Raw genomic sequence first — 20,667 nt, forward strand, 5'->3', positions numbered from 1 at the left:
TTTTCCAGCTTAACTGCAACACCGGCAACAGACGCTCCGTGGCCGGCATACATTAGCGTCCTGCGTCGCACGGCAAGTCTCGCGCCGATCTCGCCGGGGTGCGCACGCTTCGCCCTCTCCGCCGCCGCCACACAACCAATTGACCAATCATCTTGTAAACAAACGGGTGAGCACCAATCTGCAACAACTATCTAGGCCCCAACACCCGGCTAGATTGCCTAGACTAGACAATAGGCTAGGCGTCCCGGCGATCTTGTCTGTGCATTTGTATCGCTTCTAGTACACAATCGTTGTTTTCGTACGCTCCTTTGGGGTTTTTACTGAGCGTTACATCCTTGTTATGTAGTACTTAAGGTTCGCCTCCTTTGATTGATGTCGTCTCGTCAATTCAAGTTTGATTGAGTTATCTTGTTTCGTTGTTTTTGTAAGTGTACCAGCGAAAATGTTTGCTCTTTGATTTATTATTACCGCCTACAAAAAATACATATCTGCATAAGTCGTTCCTGTATTTATATTCATGGCATTGTCTACAATTACGTCTATTCTGTTATTTATTTCGGTTAACGACATTGTTAGTTAAACACCGGTGACCATTATGTGGTCATTCCCCGATCCTGTCTGACAGGTTTTATCACAAACTGATCGAGAATGGAGAATTCTCAGGTCCAATAGACACAATCTACTTGATGTATAGAAAATGCCTTACTTACTTGCTTAAATGTATAGTCTTGCTTTGTGGTTGAACCTATCCTATAGTGGGTAGATACCACTACACCCTATGATATGATTCTCGATATAGATAGGACTGTCCTTGATATAGTTTAGTACCTTAACTCACTAGCAACTTCCAGATTTTAATATTTACCCATCTGCCTCCGAATTTCAAAACTATAGAGCCGTTCTTAACTTAGTCTGCCTCTTGTGACACAGGCTGTTCCAAGTGGGAGACTTCTAATAATGATTAAATAACCGAAATCCATTGTAACTACCAATTGCCCTAATTTTTCTAGGTACTTCTGTCTTCTGTTAATCGAGTTTGATAAGGTAGAAACTTACCTCATGGAAACAGCATGATTAATTTATTCAAACAAACACAGTTTTTCTTTTGTTTGTAGGCTTTGCTCAGCCAGAAGATGCAAGCAACTGGTTTGGTCACTAATCATTATTACTTACATGGTTACTTATACGTTACATGTTGCACCTAGGCATATAATAAGCAATACGGGTTTCTGTTTTTAGGTGACGCAATTGCATATTTTTGTATGTACCTCTGTTGTTTATCCAGTTAACATGATTTGTTGCTATGCATTTAGTATATTTATAGCCCCTTAGTTTGACTCCACGACGGTTAGTCAGAGTCATAAAAAACTTGAAAATATTCAGATATAATTATATCATGATTTTATGATATAAGTACCTATTTAGCAACGCAAAGCGACTTTTTATTTATAGATCTGGCTGAAAGCTGTAGTCTGGTTTACTGTAGATATGGCGAAAAAGTACTTTTTATAAATTATATTATTAGCATTAATATAAATATAAAAAGTTACGTGTATTTTGTGTGAAGCTTTAATGATTTGGAAATAGTTCTACTTCTACCCTGACGATAGAGAATAACTGAATCTAAGAGAAACAGTTACGAACGTGGCTACTAAAAAAACATGTTCCTCCTGTTTTATTGATGTGTGTATGTTTAATTTAACTTTTTTTTCTGTCGTTGACTTTTTAAATTAATGATCTCAATAAATAATATTATAAATTTCGTCCCATAACTATTCAAAGTCAATATTAGATTAGAGTCGGCTAGCCGGCCAGACGAGGCTGTCTATGACATTGCTATAATCTGCATACATCAATGTATTATCAACAAGGTACCAACTCACTAAGATTATGCTATGCTCGATCCCGAGCACATAAGCGTTCCGATCAAATTTTAACTAAAAATTATGATCTAAAGTTAATTTACTTACCTGCTATTATATTACTTCTACGGACATCACATGTACGTGTACGCTAACTCAGTTTACTCTGTCTTCATTGTTTCTATAATTTGTAGGTGCACGAAAGGAGCCTTGTAGAGTGACATATACACCTGTTGCTGATAAACGTCCAGCGCACCCTGCACAATCAGCCACTCATACTATTCTGACTGGTCAATCCTTCCATCACGATTATCAACCCTAATCTAGCTCTTTTATTTCTCACCCACTTGATAAGCTGTAGAATAACTTAGATATAGTCCATACTATAGCATATACTTGGTCCATTAGGTGCTGAAGATGGGCCCGTCATGGCTCCTGGCGCTGGTGTTGGCGCTGGCGCTGGCCTCCGCGCGCGGCGCCGCCGTGCCCACGCAGGACACCCTCGTCGTGGCCAGGTCTGATGATGAGGTGAGTTGCTCTAGGATTATATACAGGGTGTTGTAAAAAGGGTATACTAAGCCGAAACCTACGTGTGCAGCATGTTATATCTAAAACCGAAATTGAAATCAGAATGTCAAAATTCGCGCGGCTTAGATGTTACACATGTAAATTTCTGCTTAGTATAACATGTTGCACATGTAAATTTCTGCTTAGTATACCCTTTTTGCAACACCCTGTAGATGTATTAGTTAATTAGTCTTAGCAATAAGACCACGCATTGCATCGCCTATATTTCGTTCTATAGATTTTGGGGGATCTACGCTTGCTTGACGAAATACGAACTTTCGGAGCCTGGATTATGGCACTGTATAGTAGTATTAAAGAAACATTCAGATTGGATGAATAAAAAGTATAAGAGTACAAAAATAAACACACCAACATTATGTACTTACTTAATTACTCAAGCTGGAAGTTTAATTAGGGAAATTTTACGCTGTGAAAAATTACAACAATCTCAATGAGAATGCTTATTCAAATCAGGAACTTCCTCAAGTGCATAAATAACACATTATACCTAACTAACTGCAGCAGCGTATCTGTAGAAAATGATTTGAGGGTCACAGAAGGGGAAGAACCCAAGATATCGGCGCCTTGACCCATTTGTAGCTCCTATGCCGAAAGGGGGATTATAGTTATAAGGCAATAGACCAAATTAAATACGCATGCACATTGCGCATCGCTGTATTTGTAATTCATATAGGTATACTTACAATTTGAGTAAGTAGTTTGTCTTCATCAGGATCGTTACGGTGTGATGAGACAATAGATAATTATGGCACATATGTCGCAATACCGGATATTGACTAAGGTACTGTTTACCTCTATGAAACTGGTACAGTCAGACACACTTTCAGCAGGGGTCAAGCAGTAGTTAAAACGGACGGGATGAGCAAAACAAACATTACCTTACATCCATCGAAGATTCTTACATCATTGGATTTTGTATCTAGATTAGATGTTTTCAGGTTTTAACTATATTTTCTTTTAATATTTATCTATAGGTAGGTTACCTATAGTTTTACCGAAAGCATTTTGAATAGTGTTGATTGTTTTTTCGTAGTTTACCGTAGTAGTACGATCATAATATCAGTCAGTGTCAATGTGGAATGAGCAGTTGACTGTACGCAACATACATTTTCCAATAACGGTACCGGGTCGGTAGCCAATCGATTTTAATCGTCTGACGTAGCACCATTGTGTTAGGTCAGTTCATAACAGTTTAGTAAGTAAGTTAGTAGGTACAACTACAACTACGTTTCAGTTTAATGCCTAGCATTTTTATACCATCTGAATATTGAAGAATTATGTTTAATTACACTGACCTTGATCTTCCTTAACCAATTTTTCTGTATTCAAAAAGTCAAACTTAAAGAAGTGAATATTTAGGGGCTAAACCAGATCTACCATGCGGCACGCTTGAGCCCACTGGTGTAACGACATAGGACATTGACAAGCAGATGATAGTGGCTAGACGAGGAAAGCCTAGAACAGAGTGTTGTGCTTGTACCTATGCACAAGCACAACCTCACAATCTCAAGCTCACATGCTGCTCAAGCACATCCACATAAACACCACTGCTAACACACATCACACACAACACGTCCCCGGATTTATAACAGATGTAGCTGGTCCCTTCATCATCAGGGATCGCTATTTTAAAAACTCCGCCTGTATACTTTTAGGCGCAGGCCACCGTACCTACTATATGTACTCTAATTACCATGATAACTCACCAACCATGCCCCTCACGCAGTCAACGCCTGCACCCACATCATCCACCACCGAGCAAGCGCCGACGACCCTCGAACCCCCAGCGCCATTACAGCTGAAGGAGATGGACGTGAAATCCGAGGTGTACCTACGATACGCTCACACGGCCGTCGTGACGCGCGTCAAGAACCCGGCCGCCAGGTCTCAGGAGGCCACCTTCAGGGTGCTGCTGCCAGAGACGGCGTTCATTAGCGGATTTGTCATGTGAGTTATTTTGTCTGTTGGTTTTTAGCAGCAATTCTTAGGGTGTGTTTTTTAAAAGAAATACGCTATTCTACGATGCTATTGAATGCGGGATGCGTTTCATATGCACTAATCATTTATTTACTGTTCCATATAACATATAATAGCACTGGTGAAAATATAAATATATCTCTGGTGGAAAGTCATAAAAGAGGTTTATGTATTGCAAATTAGTTTGGCAGTTGAAGCAATTTACAGAAACATTTCATTTTCTTATCTAAATTCAATTGCAAACAATATACCTAATAAAGGAATCGTTGAAGCCATTAAGGGCTTCATCACAGTATTGTAAAGAGAAAAGTAAGCCATTTAAATGCTAATGTACCATATAACATGGCTTTGAAATAGCTGGTTTTTGTGTCTTTGAGACTCTTTTGTAACTCATTTCCAAATATGGAAGCGAATTGCTTGCAATATTTGGATAGTGTGGTTACGTAAATGGAAAGAACATATGTTTTTTTTCTATTTACAAACCTCAATAGCCTTTCTTAGCAGCTAAGGGCCATCTTATTGTTATGTTAATGGTTTGGCATGTTATAAATAAGTAATGAGCTGTATTTTATCATATTTTTTCTAACTCCAGGACACTGAACGGCAAGCCGTACAAGGCCTATGTGAAGGAAAAGGAAGAAGCTAAGAAGATCTACAACGAGGCCGTGTCTCAGGGCATCGGCGCTGCGCATGTCGCCACCAAGTGATTTTTTTCTACCCTCTTTCTCTTTCTGTCTACCCATCTCCCAATATTCGACTATCTTCTATTCTCCTAAACACCTACACCAATTAATTCTGCTATGGATCAAAAACCTTCCAATATTAGAAGTTGGTATTATTGCGCTGCCAAATTAATAGTATTGATGTCAAGTTAGATCATTTGTTTGTGACGAGTTGCATCGTTTTATAGCTCGTGGTACGGCGGCAGATCTACCCTAGTACAGCTTGATGATGACATGACTCATTTTTTTCAGCTATTATCTTAGTGACAGCTTTAATTAATGATGTTAGTGATTCCACAATTAAACACACGCAACGTAAGTATTTTAATCATCCAAGGATTTTTTCTCCTTATATTAAGTATTTAAATAATTATGTATCAAATAAATGTTATGACGACGAGTAATTCATATAACTATAAGATGGCTGACTCATTAATATTATTTTATTACTTATACACTCGTTATTCTATGCTTAATACACAACAATAATACCTAAATGATTTAACTTATCGCTTTCTATCAATTTACGTAGGTATACAGGATAAACTTGATGATATTCATGCAATCTCTTTTATCATCATGCCCTCTGATCCGGGGGTTTCCAATAATAGTACTGTAAAGTTATCTAATACCTATAATAACATGTCATGAGTTAATAAAGATATCTAATATGATGAAAATAGAAAATTAATATGATGCAGCTGATGTTATGGAAAAGCAATAGGTATATCAAACTATGCAAGTTAGGCAGAATCTTGTGATAAAGATAGAAATCCTTATTAACATACTTAAACCTAGAATAGACTTACAACCCACACCCTGGGACCTTCCGCATAGCAGTCAGGGTCACTAACCACTACACCATCTGCTTATCTTTCACCAACGAATCTGCCACACCTTACATACCCTTTACACCCTCAGAGCGCGCGATTCCAACCACTTCACGGTCTCCGTCAACGTGGAACCCAACACGGAAGCCCTCTTCAACTTAACCTACGAGGAGTTGCTCAGCCGTCGCAACGGAGTCTACAACCACGCCATCAACCTCCACCCTGGTGTAGTCGTGGACAAGCTGACGGTCGTTGTTCATGTGAGAGAGGGACAGAAGATCACGCAGCTGAGGGTGCCCGAGATCAGGACCGGAAACGAGGTGGACGCGAATGAGGATGATGCGCGTAAGTGTTTAGACCTACTGAATTATTACAAAAACATTAAACATTGTTTAACAAGTGCTTAAAAGTAAATTTGACAGATTTATTAGGCGTTGGAAAGCTCTAAACATCTGATAAACTTTCAAGTTTTTGTGGTAAGGCCTTTAGAATCTTCTTTTTAGCGTGTCGGTTGGTACAGATCATACTGGTCAATAATGGACTGGAGTTTGTAATTTACAGTAAAGCAGTGGGGGCAATGATTTCGAAAGGAAGGATGCGCCCGTCATACATTTTGTCTAAAGAAAATGACACCCGCGCGCTGGCCCTAATTCATACAAAATATGACAGATATATGAGATTTTAGGGCCAACGTGTGGGTGTCCTTACGCTAGTAGGTAACATACTATAAGTCAACGAGTATATGAGGATTATTGCTGTTATTTATGATGATGATATTCCATTTTATTGGTGTCGCGCGGTTTCGAAAACGTCCACCAGCATCTAAAAAAATATCCGCATTGGCCCTTACGTTGTTTTGTTTATATTGAAGCTGGCATTTAGAGATAAATGAAGATAGTAGAATCTTGTGTTATTTCCCAACAGAGAACCCTCGAGCGGAGATTGTGAGGAGTGCTGACGAGAAGGAGGCCACCGTCACCTTCAAACCTGACCGCGAGGAACAAACACGACTCATGGAGATATACGCGGTCAGTTCACTGTCACTCTAGTAGATTTCATTACAAATATGTAGCACCAGGCATGAACACAAACAAACACTAATCTTGTTGCTATAATTACCTATCTCTTTTGAGGAATTATGCCCAAATTTGGCAGATACAGTCGCTAAATAATATCCATCTAGCATCCACGGCCTGCCACAAAGTCGTTCTCCTTCGCTCACATCGCGTGGCCTTGACACTGACGTCAATCTTTCTCGACCTTTCTCATCAGCTAGACTTCAGTTACTGTGTATAAAACTCAATCATATAACACATTGAGCTGTCCCCAACAGGAGAAAAGCTGTGAGTCAGCGGCGCAGCGGCGGCGGCCGTGGTACCGCGAGGGCGAGGGGGAGGGGGAGGGGGGCGGCGCGCGGGGGGAGGGCGCGCTCGGACAGTTCGTGCTGCAGTACGATGTGGAGAGACCGCTCAATGGGGAGATATTGGTGAGTTTTGCGCTTGTTTGTTACATGCAGACCCTCTAGTACGGGTTTTGCTACCAATAACAAGGTCTATCATACCCTCTAGTACGGGTTTTGCTATTTATGGAAATGAAAAAGTTTACGTTTTCTCCTGTCATCTACTCACATCATACCATCTAGGTATGATAGACCTTGTTATTGGTAGAGTCTTTGGAATCAGAAAAAAAAATCCATAGTAAAAAGTCACATGACCAACAAAGTTTATATGGAAAATGTTTTTTTTTTTGCGCGAATTTTCAAATTCTGATTTCAGTTTCAGGCTTAGATATACCATGCTGCACATGTAGGTTTCGGCTTAGTATACCCTTTTTGCAACACCCTGTATAATTCCCAGCAATCTGTCCCCACTACTACAACCGCCTACCCGCAGGTGAACGACGGCTACTTCGTGCACTTCTTCGCGCCCCCCTCCCTGCCTCCGCTGGCCAAGCACGTGGTGTTCGTGCTGGACACGTCCGGCTCCATGATGGAGCGCAAGTTGGAGCAGCTGCGCGCCGCCATGACGGCTATCCTGCGCGACCTGCACCCACACGACTACTTCTCCATCGTCGAGTTCTCCTCGTACGTGCAGGTGAGCCCCGTGCCCCCCCTCCCCCCCCCCCGTGCCCCCCCGTGCCCCCCCGTGCCCCAGACGAGTTGACAAGTTGTCCTTTAGTCATACAACTGAATAGCGCCATACAATGAACGCGCTAGACTAAAAAGGAGATTCAACCAGATGCCTGCGACATATATATTATTCTTGGACCAACAGAGCGCCTACCTCAGCTATATAGTAGCATCCAGGCTTGCTGCTCCAGTTTACGCGGGAGCTAGGCTGGCTGAGCTGAAATTAAATTTACAAAGGTACTCTAGAGAGCCACGTACAGGAACTTCGCCCCCTCTCAGAATAGAATTGAATAGAAACCAAAAAAGTAATTTAAAACTTATAACCTTAGCTAAAATAAAACTCTGAAGACGGGTTTATTTTATCAAAGTAATTTATTATAAACCATGTCTGTTTATTTAATGTTTTTTTTTGCAACAAAGATTTCGTAATAAGTCATAGCAAGGTAACAGGAAAATGGTTAAATAATAATGTTGATGTCACAGCAGGATATCGAGTAATTTGCATGTCGATGCAGCATCTAACTACATTATGCAATAAATAATGCATTTGATTGTGAAGTCGTGCATCACGCCGGAACTTTAATTAAAAACCGGATCTCTTATACTGACCCTTGCGCCTGGGTGTATATTTTTTGTACATTGTGTGGGTTGGTTTAAAAACAATCGAGCGCTCTGTCACTATGCTATCTTGAGCATCAGTACATTGTGACACTTTTACAGGAAAACGGGGCCTGCTGCGTCCCAGCATGGTTGCCATACTTTGTATTTAATGTATTTTAGTGACTTTTACGCTAACGGGCCCGTCACAATGTGCGCCATCCATAATGCATGTTTTAGTAACTCTATATAAATTAATGTAAGTTCTAACGCGGGAACAAACGTTACCAACCATACTGTGCTACCGTCTTTCACCACTTAAATCCTTTCACGTTTTACATCCGTCCATACGTTCCCCTCCACAGGTGCACGACCTGAAGGAGGCCCTGGAGGAGCCGCCGCCGCGCCGCTACTACCTGGACGAGAGCAGCAAGCCGCTGACGCTGGTGCCGCCCGCGCCCGCCACCAAGGACAATGTGGAGAAGGCCGTTACTATAGTGAGCAGACTGCAGGCTGATGGAGGTGAGGGATAATATATTCTGGCGTAGCGTGGAACTACCTTAGGCCGAGGTCAGACAGGCCTAGAATCTAGCGAGTAGCTGCGTAAAACAAACAACAGTTATATCATCATTTGGACGGTCCGCACTGATACGAGCTAAGCGACTATCTAGACGCTGAATAGACTCGCTAGACTCTAGGCGCTAAACAAGCCTTAGACAGGTAGGTTGTAGTGGCTGGTTGAGGAAGCCCGGAGATAGAGCGCCGCTACTACCTGGACGAGAGCAGCAAGCCGCTGACGCTGATGCCGCCCGCGCCCGCCACCAAGGACAATGTGGAGAAGGCCGTGACTATAGTGAGCAGGCTGCAGGCTGATGGAGGTAAGGAATGATAGATTATACTCTAATGTAGCGTGGGAAGCCGTCTGGCCCGCTAAACCGATGATGACCTTAGGCCGGAATCTATAGAGTAAAACAAACAAACGTTCTAAAATCATTAGGACCGTCCGCACTGATACAAGCTAAGCGACTATCTAGGCGCTCTATAGACTAGCTAGCTAGACTCTAGGCGCTAAGCAAGCCTTAGACAGGTAGGTTGTAGTGGCTGGTGGAGGAAGGCCGGAGACAAAGTGCCGCTACTACCTGGACGAGAGCAGCAAGCCGCTGACGCTGGTGCCGCCCGCGCCCGCCACCAAGGATAATGTGGAGAAGGCCGTCACCATAGTGAGCAGGCTGCAGGCTGATGGAGGTAAGGAATCGTATGTTAGGTAGGGTGGGACGCCGCGTCCGGACAGCCATGCGGCTTGCTTAGCGCCTAGAATCTAGTGAGTAGCAAGTTACAAGCTAAGTGACTATCTAGGCGCTCAATAGACTCGCTAGACTCTAGGCGCCGTAGCCGGTAGTGGCTGGTGGAGGAAGGTCGGGGACAGAGCGCCGCTACTACCTGGACGAGAGCAGCAAGCCGCTGTCGCTGGTGCCGCCCGCGCCCGCCACCAAGGATAATGTGGAGAAAGCCGTTACTATAGTGAGCAGGCTGCAGGCTGATGGAGGTAAGGAATGATAGATTATACTCTAATGTAGCGTGGGAAGCCGTCTGGCCCGCTACACCGATGATGACCTTAGGCCGGAATCTATCGAGTAGCTTAGTAAAAAAAAGCTAAGCGACTATCTAGGCTCTCAATAGACTTGCTAGAAGACTCTAGGCGCTGTAGCGTTAGACAGGTTGCTTGTAGTGGTTATTTGAGGAAGGCTGGGAACAGGACTACTACCTGGACACAATCAAATCCTCCCTCTTTACAATAGATAGATAGATAGAATATTCTTTATTTTCACACACACATGAAATAAACTTACATAACTTAAATACTAACACATATGTACAAAAATGGCGGCCTTATCGCTAGTTATGATGATAATGATGATAATACTAGTGATGATAGATGCAGATTAACCAATAAAATTGCTATTCACCACTGCTAACTATCCCCTAAAATTCCAGGCACGAACATCGACCAAGCGCTCTCCGTGGCCATCGAGCTGGTCCGCAAGGGGGTCAACTGGACCCCGTCCCCCGCCACCACTGCGGAGGTGAAGCCGACCCCCGTGGCGCAGGCGGACCCCACGCCGGCCCCCGCGGGGGAGGAGGGGACCACGGAGGCGGGGAGGGAGGGGAAGGCTGAGGCTGAGGGTAAGTTTGTTGAGGGAATGGCGAGAGAGTGTGAGGATGAACTATTGAAAATAAATTTTGACATATTTGAGTGTATGATGCGTATTAGAGGTGGTTTTTTGTTTGCAATTTGAGTACAAAGACAATTAAGTAAGTATAACGAAAACTCCTTTTTTGCTCTGAATTTCTATTGTGCTAATTTAAAGCGAATAACGCACACAACATACTTATACTATACAAGCTTAGCATAAGATTAGTAAGATATTTAATTTATAGTTCTACATTATTGAATAAGGCTTACGACGTTGTTTTCAAGTGTCTACAATGTTACTATTAGTGGAAACTTTAATTGACTTCCTGTTATTTACTTTAAGATTGCTACATACATTGTTATAAGTCTCTAGTTTTCCAAATAAAATAAAATAAAATACTGTTATTTATTGCCCCTGTAACATCCCATGCACAATGTAACTAACTTGATTATTAATTTGTTGACAGACTTGGACAAGCCGGAGCCGATAATAATCTTCCTGACGGACGGCGAGCCGACTGTCGGCGAGACCGACCCCAAGCGCATCATCAGCCGCCTGTCCGAACGCAACTACGGACCCAACAAGGCCACCATCTTCTCACTCGCTTTCGGTAACAAACATTTATTATTATTGGTCATTGTTGCAAATAGGCGGCACAGAAGCAGTGCGGCACGATACTATGTTGTCGACCTTCCTCGTTCAACTACTTAGTGCCTCCTCCTAAAATCTTAAAACCTTTGCCTAAATTTACGCTTGAAAATTGACGTTGTGTCCAAATGACACATTGATATTTTATTTATTATTTGTTAACCTTTACAAGATACCTATATTTTTAGATACCTACAAGAGATTAAAACATATATTTACGCAATCAAAAAATACACACACTCACGCCTTGTACTAATGTACTTCCTTGCGGGGTAGGCAGAGGTGCATTGCTGCACCCACTTTTCGCCAGAGCGTTATGTTAGTCCCAATGTAATAGGGGGCGGGCCTGTTGCCATTTTACGGGCACATCCAAGACCCGAGAACAAATATCTGTGTTTAAACAAATATCTTCCCCAGCCGGGAATCGAACCCGGGACCTTCGGCTCAGTAGTCAGGGTCACTGACCACTACGCCATTCGGTCGTCTTCCCCTTCATAATATACTAGCTGTTCTCGCGAGCTTCGCTTCGCCTTAAAAAGTTTTCCCGTGGGAATTCCGGGATAAAAAGTAGCCTATGTTCTTTCTCAGGGTCTAGACCATATGTATACCAAATTTCATTCAAATCCGTCCAGAAGTTTTGGCGTGAAAGAGTAACAGACAGACAGACACAGTTACTTTCGCATTTATAATAATAATTATTAGTTAGGATTATGATACCTAATAGAATGCCTACACATTGAAACATCTATTTACGAAATCCTTAGCTCAATAACCACACAACATTGCATGTATTCACTGGGCAGGCGAGGACGCGGACCGCGGCTTCCTGCGCAAGCTGTCGCTGCTGCACGCGGGCTTCATGCGGCACATCTACGAGGCGGCGGACGCGGCGCTGCAGCTGCGCGGCCTGTACCAGCAGGTGTCGTCCCCGCTGCTGGCGCACGTCACCTTCACCTACCCGCCGCGCCAGGTATTACATAAATACATACGCTCACTCGACGGTAAGCGAGTCACCCGCTTTTCCCTGTAAATTAGTACTCACGTGATAGGTCGCGAGCCATATGGCCGTTTTTGAATGAGTACACTGAAGTTGTCTGGTAAGTGGGCCACCCGATCCTCAGATGTTTTCAAGCTCTTCGAAGGCCTAACGACTGCTGCCGAAGCAGCAACCGGGACCCACGGCGTAACGTGCCGTCCGAAGCACGGAAGCGTCCAGAAAAGAACCACTTGAAATCGGTCAACCATCCAATGGCTGACCGTGCCATGTGTTGCTCGACCTAAGAGATCAGTTACGATCACTGAAGCCAGCTCGACTACGGACGCTTCCCAGGTATTACGCAAAAAATTTACAAAAAAATATATGCGGCACGGCACGTTTATATCACCATGTCACTTTCCCACAGCACCAGGAAAATAATCCTAATCCAAAGAATAGGCAAGGCGATAATTCTTGCGTTACCTCCACCCTATCTTCACCACTCCTCTTCATCCCCAGGTGAAAGCGGACTCGGTGACGCGTCGTCAGTTCCGCACGTACTATGCGGGCGGCGAGGCGGTGGTGGCCGGGCGCGTGGACGACGAAGCAACGGAGCTCGCGCCTGAAGTGTCTGGCTTCTGTGGCGTCGATGATGGACCAGGGAAGGTAATATTTGTCAATAAGTAGTTTTTGGTATTATGGTGCAAATAAACAGTATTGTAGGACTACAAAGAAAGGCGGCCTTTTTGCTCTTGACGATGATGATGATGATGATTGGTCCGACCGATTTCGGCCATGGCGACCACTTCGACCCCTTGTTCTGTTGTCGCGCGTGCGCTCTAAGATGGCTTATATAGCCGATCTTTGCGGCGATCCCCCTTGCACAATGTGGTCATGTGAGTACGCCGCCGACATAATTATTAAATAAACTTTTTGCTCTTAAAGTAATATTAGCCCCACAATCTATGTGTGGAAGACATACTGTGACGTGATGTCAGTTCCGCACATACTATGCGGGCGGCGAGGCGGTGGTGGCGGGCCGCGTGGACGACGAAGCAACGGAGCTCGCGCCTGAAGTGTCTGGGTTCTGTGGCGTCGATGACGGACCAGGGAAGGTATGATTGTAGTCCTACAGTACTCTTCATTAGCACCATAACATAAACAACTTATTGACAACAAGAAATGCGTCTTTTTGCTCATAAAGCGACATGTGCCATTTTTGGTTTACTTGTCTAAGCATACAACCTATGGGTGAAAGACATACTGTGACGTGATGTCAGTTCCGCACGTACTATGCGGGAGGTGAGGCGGTGGTGGCGGGCCGCGTGGACGACGAGGCAACGGAGCTCGCGCCTGAAGTGTCTGGCTTCTGTGGCGTCGACGACGGCCCTGGAAAGGTAATATTTGTGGTTGATTGTACAATGTGGGATCTGTTCATTTATTAACCTCATGAGGTGTAATAAAGGGGCTTCCTCGAGTGACGTATCAGTTAATCCTTTTACACAGCTACAGTATTCGTGTGGCCCACCCTGCACAGTCGACGACCGACGCCAATCTGACTGGCCAATCCTTTCACCGCGTTGATAAACTAAGCTCTAGCTCTAGCTCCTGTGCTTGTCATCGAAATTATACGAAAATCATGATAACCTACTGTAATATTCAATTCTAGGATTATACTAGATACTTTATTACTGAAACCTGACTTTTCTGATGTTATATCACTGATTTCTTGTAAAGTGTCTTATATACTAGTGGTAGCCATTTAGATAACAGTTTAAGAGCAGTTGTAATTCCTTCAGACCTTTTAGCAATAACAAAACTTCTATATTTACCTACTTCCCAAAATTATGTTTATAAGTAATTTGTAACCTTACTCATCCATCCCCCCAACAGAAAAAGTACGCGATCTTCCCCAAGATCCCCATACCTCGGAAGAAGTCGGACTACCTACCTCTAGAGCGTATCTGGGCCTACCTCACCATCAAGCAGCTGCTGGACGAGCGAGACGTGGCCGAGTACAAGCAGGGGAAGGGGGGGGAGAAGGGGGATGGGCCGGAGAAGAAGGCGCTGGATATTGCCTTGAAGGTACAGTAAAGGGCAGAAAGACCTGACCCCTCTCAGAAACATTGTTACTATGAGAGGGGGGGGGGGTCAGGTTTCTCTGCACCTGACCGTACTTGATATTTTTTGGAGTGGTTCAACTGGTGGGTTTGCCGTGAAATCAGACTCAATTAAAAGCTATTGTTATGATATCGCGACTTCGAGAGGCAAAGCTACGCGTGCGTCGGACAAACGGTAGAATTTTTTAAAACAGAAGTAGAAGAAGATACAATAGAGTCATGCTAATATTTTATGAATAATATTTTCAGTAATATAAACTGTATTTAAATAAGAAAGTGCATACCCAAGTGCTGGTCGTGGATACTTACTTAAGTATATATTTTGCTGATTGTAGTTTAACATTATTATTAACACAGATGTTGTGTGTATTTCAGTACGAGTTCGTGACGCCGCTGACCTCGCTCGTGGTGGTGAAGCCCAACGCCACCAACGCCGTCGACGCAGAGTCCGTTGATAAAGAAAGTTAGTATTGTTTTTTTATATGTGTAAACTTATAGATTTTTTATTTGTATTTGATAATGCACAAAATTTATTCTTTATATGATGGGTAGGATAATGGAACTAAGTATGTTTAAAAACAAGAATAAAATATGTTGGAAAAAATACATCAATAGATGTTTTGGTTTATTTCAGGTGCACCACCATCGTACAACTTTGCTCGTAAGTTTTATTTCGATATGTTTCTCATTGAATATAATTATGTAATGTGTAATCGCTGTAAACCTAAAAGAAAAAGTAACAAACATAATCTGTAATATAACTTCGTCACGAACTTTCGCCTTTATAATACTAGTGTGAAGTGTGATGTAATAATAAAAGGTCGTCTAAATAAACAACATCACACAGCCTTGGCGGCGAGCTACGCGGGCCCGCAGTTCCACATGAGCCCCGCCTACTCGTACTCCGCGCCGCACCAACTAAGTAAGTACTACAGTCATCTACTTGTATCAGTTTGGGTAGTACCGCAGTAGGGATCTGTTCACTACCCTCCTTCTGAGCTGAGCTTCCTCGAGTGACGTGTGACCTGTTCCTTATACACGTCCGGTGCACTCTGGGTAGTCAGCGACTGACGCTAATCTCACTGGCCAATTCTTTCACCACGGTGATAAACTGTAGTCTATAATTCCCACATTAAATACTCAATTCTATGGTTACATTTTTTACATTTGTCACATTATATAAAATAGGAAGTAATTTTTGTCCATGAAAAAGAAAGAGAATAGGATGAATATTGGTCGGAAAAAGCTATTAAATTATATTTTAACATGATTAAAGCTTTTGGGTAAGGCTTATGGGGTAACAATGCATGACATTTCCCAAAATTTCCTTGGGCTTATTGTAAAATTTAATATGTTTGGTATTAACGGTATAAAAATGGCCGATATTTCTACAAGCTGTCCTATATAAACCTGTGAATGCAAATGCAAAACAAAATATCTGCCATTTTCAATGTACAAACACTATTACTAACAAATGTTAACACGGTTAATATGAATGAAGGTGGTGGCGGGCGGCGGTCTAGAACTAGGTCTAGGGCTAAGAGCTACAAGCAACTGTCGCTGAACGGACTCGACCAGCAAGACGGCAAATACAGCCTCGTGTCTGAAGGTAAATGTGGCTTGGAATGTTGTAGCTATTCTTGGCATATACTCGTATTCAAATACCTCACAATCTTTAGTAACCGGCGGCACCGTAGCATAGGCGGTAGTGAAGCTGCTTCCGAAGCTTGGGCCGCGGGTTCGAATCCCGCCCAGGGCAAACATTCGTGTGATGAGCACTTGTGTTTGCCTTGTTTCTGGTTGTCGTTTATCTATTTAATATGTATCTATCTATGTAGGTATCTGTGTAGATATATCAGCTGACCGACACCCATAACACAGGTTCTGCCTAGCTTGGGGTCGGATGGCCGTGTGTGAGATGCCCCCATATATTTACGTTTATTTATTTTACTTAGCCTAAAGACCTACTTATACTTATTTTGAAAATTATTTTGCAATTAATCAATAATGAACTGTTTCACACTGTAACCTAAACTTATATCAATAGAAATATAATATATATAGAAATTACTCTTAGTAATAAGGCCGCCATTTGTACCATATATCTATATTGTACATTTCCTTGTGTAATTTATGTTTGTGTGTGCAATAAAGAATTATCTATCTATCTATCTATCTATATCTTGCATGATGGTTATTAATTTTATTGCTATTACTGCTTAGTATGTTATTAGCAGTAATCTTTCACTCATCTCTTTCATATGTACCTACTACATATTCTGGGAGCTACTAATCTTGTTTAGCTACTTATGGCTGCTTTTGTCCTATTATATTGTTTCTTATTTGCGCTATACCTAATTTAACAGTTGCCGCTTTTAACATTAACTGCATTATCAATAAACCTGGCATAAAGTTGGAACAGCTATCCCATGTCTTATGCCACATTAGACATATCCTCAGGGTATGTTGGAGAATGACTACTCCTACTTCATGCCACTATTATTGATAGTAGAATAAATAAATAACGTTCTTATAGTCCTGTAGCTCTTTTAACAAAACAAATCCGTTCCTTACTACGCAAGAACGTTATTTATTGAATTAGCACCCTTGTATCACCGTTCAGAGGGTGCATTTTTGCCTGCCGCAGTAGTGGGTGGCGCGCCGGGGCTGGCGGGCCCGTCGTACCCCGCCTCCGACGCCTTCGAGGCCGCGCTGCTACCCGAGGAGGCGGTGGAGGAGGACCTGGACTATGCGTCTCGTGAGGATTACCATTTAGCACCTTTGTTATTTATACCTATTGCCTATTGAGTGGGGTGGTGCAACATACTGGGGGTGCAAGACATGGCAAAAGTTATGCGACGCGCTCACTCACATCAAGCTTGGAGAGCGTGTGCGGAGGAAAACTTTTGTTACGTCTGAACGTACGCGTCTTGTACCACGTGCTAGGTCTTCTGGATTGCAGAGCGACGGCAAAGAAAGACTGCGGTACGACACCGCAGCAGTAAGAGGTAGGTATAGGTATTTATCAATTACTGCTTTACCATCCGGGCATCAACACGCATATCACCATTCGTACTTCATTAAGGGAACCCATAACCAGGCGAGCATGCTGAACATCAGGGGCGCCTTGTGCCGTGGCTTGTTTAATAAAAGGGGTGTATATGAGGTAAGCAAGTTGTCAACTCGCAAGTTGTTTTAATTAAAGGTACTACAAATAAACTTGCGTCGTTCGGAGCGGGCGGCTGGGCACGGCCCTTGGCAGGCCCTATGGCGTACCCGGGAAGAGGATTTGCCGGCAGGCCCGGTCCTGTTAGCTCCTACTCCTTCCAAGCACCAGGATCGTATAATCGTATCTACCCAGGTGGTCTGCCCGGTCCTGTCAGGGACGAAGACGACGGCCTTTTTGGAATGAACGGTTTGAATTTGAACACTTTAAATTTCATTATAATACTTGTTTTTAACTATACTTGTACAATTATTTTCTCAACTTCAACTCTAGAATTACCTGTTCCCCAACTGCCCTATAACAGACCCTCTACAACCAACCACTACTATGATTTGTCCGCCTTTTAACGCTATACGCATAAACTATAACTATAACACAATGCGTCCCCCCAGTCCCGTCGACGCCGCGCGCGCCGCCGTCCCCGCTGCAGCAGTTCCACCTGCAGGAGTTCCCGTGGGCCGCGCCGCTCGTCTCCGGCCAGAGCCTCGTGTTGGACCACAACGGCACCACCACCACGCTCAAACTGACTGCTGAGGATGTTGTGAGTTCTAATTATTATCTAGTACATATTAAGTCGTTATAAAATAGTTTATTTACGATCACACACATTATTTACATAAATGACAGGTCATTTATGTAAATAATGTGTAGAGAAGATAGCGCTGAAGACACCTTTTAGGTCTCCTTGGAGGTGCGGTGTAAAGGCAGCCGTCAGCCGCGACTGATAGTGTGCACGGTCTTTTGGGACAGTTCGTGCCAGATCGCTCTCGGACGACTTTGTCGTTCAGCTTTCAGACGTCCGTGCACACGTTCAGTCGCGGCTAACAGCCGCGTCCGTAAGCCGCGTCCGCTGATGTGTCGGCGCCTTAAGGCTCACACTTGCGCTTTCATTCATTCGCGCATTACACTAAACCGCGCGACGCATAGGCTCGCGCTATGACGCTCGGCTTCACAGATAAACCGCTATCCCTCTTTCATGACCCCATACTAGCCCGACAACCCCAATCTTCATTCCAGAACGCTCTCCGTCCCGACAACACGTTCAAGAACGAGTCGTGTGCCTCGGCCGTGGGCAGCGGGCAGCCCGGGCTGTGCGTGTACCTCACGCGCTGCGCCGCCGCTAGAACCATCACCGCCGACCAGTACAAGATGACCTACTGCACCGTCAAGTTCAGGTGAGTAGAGGGGTGTTTGGTGACATAGGTCTCTGGATTGTGCTGGGTATGGATCGAAATGATAGTAAGAGAATAAAGGTTTTGTAGTGCGGTTATCATGTCATTTGTTTCAAGTCATACCTAAGCAAACTTTTCTGATTGCGTAAATAATCAAAGCTTACACTTTCTGCGTTTAATATCAATAGCTGAATTTAGTTTAATAGTAAAAAGTAATATACCTACTTAACAATTATTTTCCCAACAGTTTGGCCGGAGTGTGCTGTCCGGTGGCCAGCATTGTGAGCGACAAACCCGAAGCGCCGTGATCCTACAACGCATATACTCTAGTTTAGTTGACATTAGTACTTTATTTATTGTTATAACTGTCCTACAATAAATGTGATCTGAAATGCAATTTGTGATGTGTAAATTTGAATTAATTTGATATGTTTGGTGCTAAAAAGTTTAATTTGTGCCATCAATAATAGATTTTACTTGGTAAGATTTATCATAAGCAGTACCTAGATTTAGCAATACTTTTTTAAAGAGTTTAATTTAGAATATAATAGAAGGTATAATATGTATAGTTAAAAGATACTATTGTTGTCTAATTACAATGCATATTTTGTCTTAATTAAAACTACCTTAAAATTAAGTAACTATTGTATTATTTTTAATCACTTTTATTTAAGTTCATATTTCTGTAGACGCCTGAGGGGTTAACATACTAAATAAAGGATGGTTAATCTATTATGGGCTGGATGACTCACATAACAAAGTTAAGCACAAGCAAATATACAGGGTGTCCCAAAAGTCAACGTCATCCCTTAAAGGGCTGATAGGTCAGCTCATGAGAGGCCAGAATATCACAAAATGACCTTAGTAAAAACTCGATAATTTTCGAGATATTGACACTTTTATAAATTTGCTGAAAATCGGCACCTTGGATCAGTTTTTTGCGTGCCGCCGGTACAAAAATCCATATTGTTAGAATTTGTTTGGTGTTGCATCACCCTGAATAGCCCTGCTATTGATCGCAGTCAAAAAAAATATCGAGTAATGCTGTATGTTTAAAAAAAACACGGTTTTCAAAGTCATAAAAGGTAATCGTATTTTTTTATAAACAACTTTGACTCTACATACTGTAAAAAAAATATATCACGCAAACCTGGCACCTTATTTGAAAAGATTACTCATTTAATGCAGTTTCCAAAATGGTATGAAACGTTGCAATTGTTTTAATTAACAGAAAAGTTATTGCTATTTTAGTACAAAACGACCTCGATGTAAAATTGTTTGAAGGAAATTTATCTGACTGAATTTATTAAGGGTAAGTCATGTTGGAATGAGTAAAAGTAAAATAGGTGGTGTGGCCGGGAGTGGGAAAAGAGACAACGTTGTCACAGTTAATAAAAAAAACGCATTTTAAGTATCTTTCTCGAAAAAAGTGGACTATAGCAACTCCACATTCCCCATAAATGTAGCGCATGATAACGTACATTCCTGAGTAGTGCTAATGTGTGATATTGTACAAGTAAAAGGCTTACACATGTACATTGTACACCCAGTCACCCACAATATCCAAAAAGGGACAGATCAGTTTGTCATTAAGATTACCTCTAATTACTTGTTATTTATTTTATA

General features: G+C 42.7%; 1 protein-coding gene across 9 annotated transcripts; it reads left to right on the forward strand.

The window, feature by feature from the left end:
- The first annotated feature begins 11 nt into the window (after window positions 1-11).
- LOC105392423 (inter-alpha-trypsin inhibitor heavy chain H6) lies at window positions 12-19,678 on the forward strand. Of its 9 annotated transcripts, XM_048625814.1 has the most exons (23): window positions 12-166; window positions 2,271-2,390; window positions 4,177-4,397; window positions 5,020-5,130; window positions 6,071-6,324; window positions 6,904-7,007; window positions 7,313-7,465; window positions 7,872-8,072; window positions 9,070-9,150; window positions 9,507-9,582; window positions 10,700-10,888; window positions 11,366-11,509; window positions 12,351-12,517; window positions 13,043-13,189; window positions 14,417-14,608; window positions 15,019-15,106; window positions 15,278-15,304; window positions 15,491-15,565; window positions 16,145-16,252; window positions 17,849-18,058; window positions 18,262-18,410; window positions 18,887-19,044; window positions 19,289-19,678. In XM_048625814.1, exons 2-23 carry the CDS (start codon window positions 2,280-2,282, stop codon window positions 19,347-19,349), a joined length of 3,027 nt encoding a protein of 1,008 aa, XP_048481771.1. In that variant the 5' UTR covers window positions 12-166; window positions 2,271-2,279; the 3' UTR covers window positions 19,350-19,678. The 9 variants fall into 9 exon arrangements, with proteins under 9 accessions (XP_048481771.1, XP_048481772.1, XP_048481773.1 ...); XM_048625815.1 differs by lacking the exons at window positions 9,507-9,582; window positions 17,849-18,058 and adding an exon at window positions 17,267-17,401 and having other exon boundaries at window positions 9,070-9,226; XM_048625816.1 differs by lacking the exons at window positions 9,507-9,582; window positions 17,849-18,058 and adding an exon at window positions 17,291-17,401 and having other exon boundaries at window positions 9,070-9,226.
- The last annotated feature ends 989 nt before the right edge of the window (window positions 19,679-20,667 follow it).

This window comes from Plutella xylostella, chromosome 15 (genome assembly GCF_932276165.1).
Source record: "Plutella xylostella chromosome 15, ilPluXylo3.1, whole genome shotgun sequence".
Taxonomy (NCBI): Eukaryota; Metazoa; Arthropoda; class Insecta; order Lepidoptera; family Plutellidae; genus Plutella; species Plutella xylostella.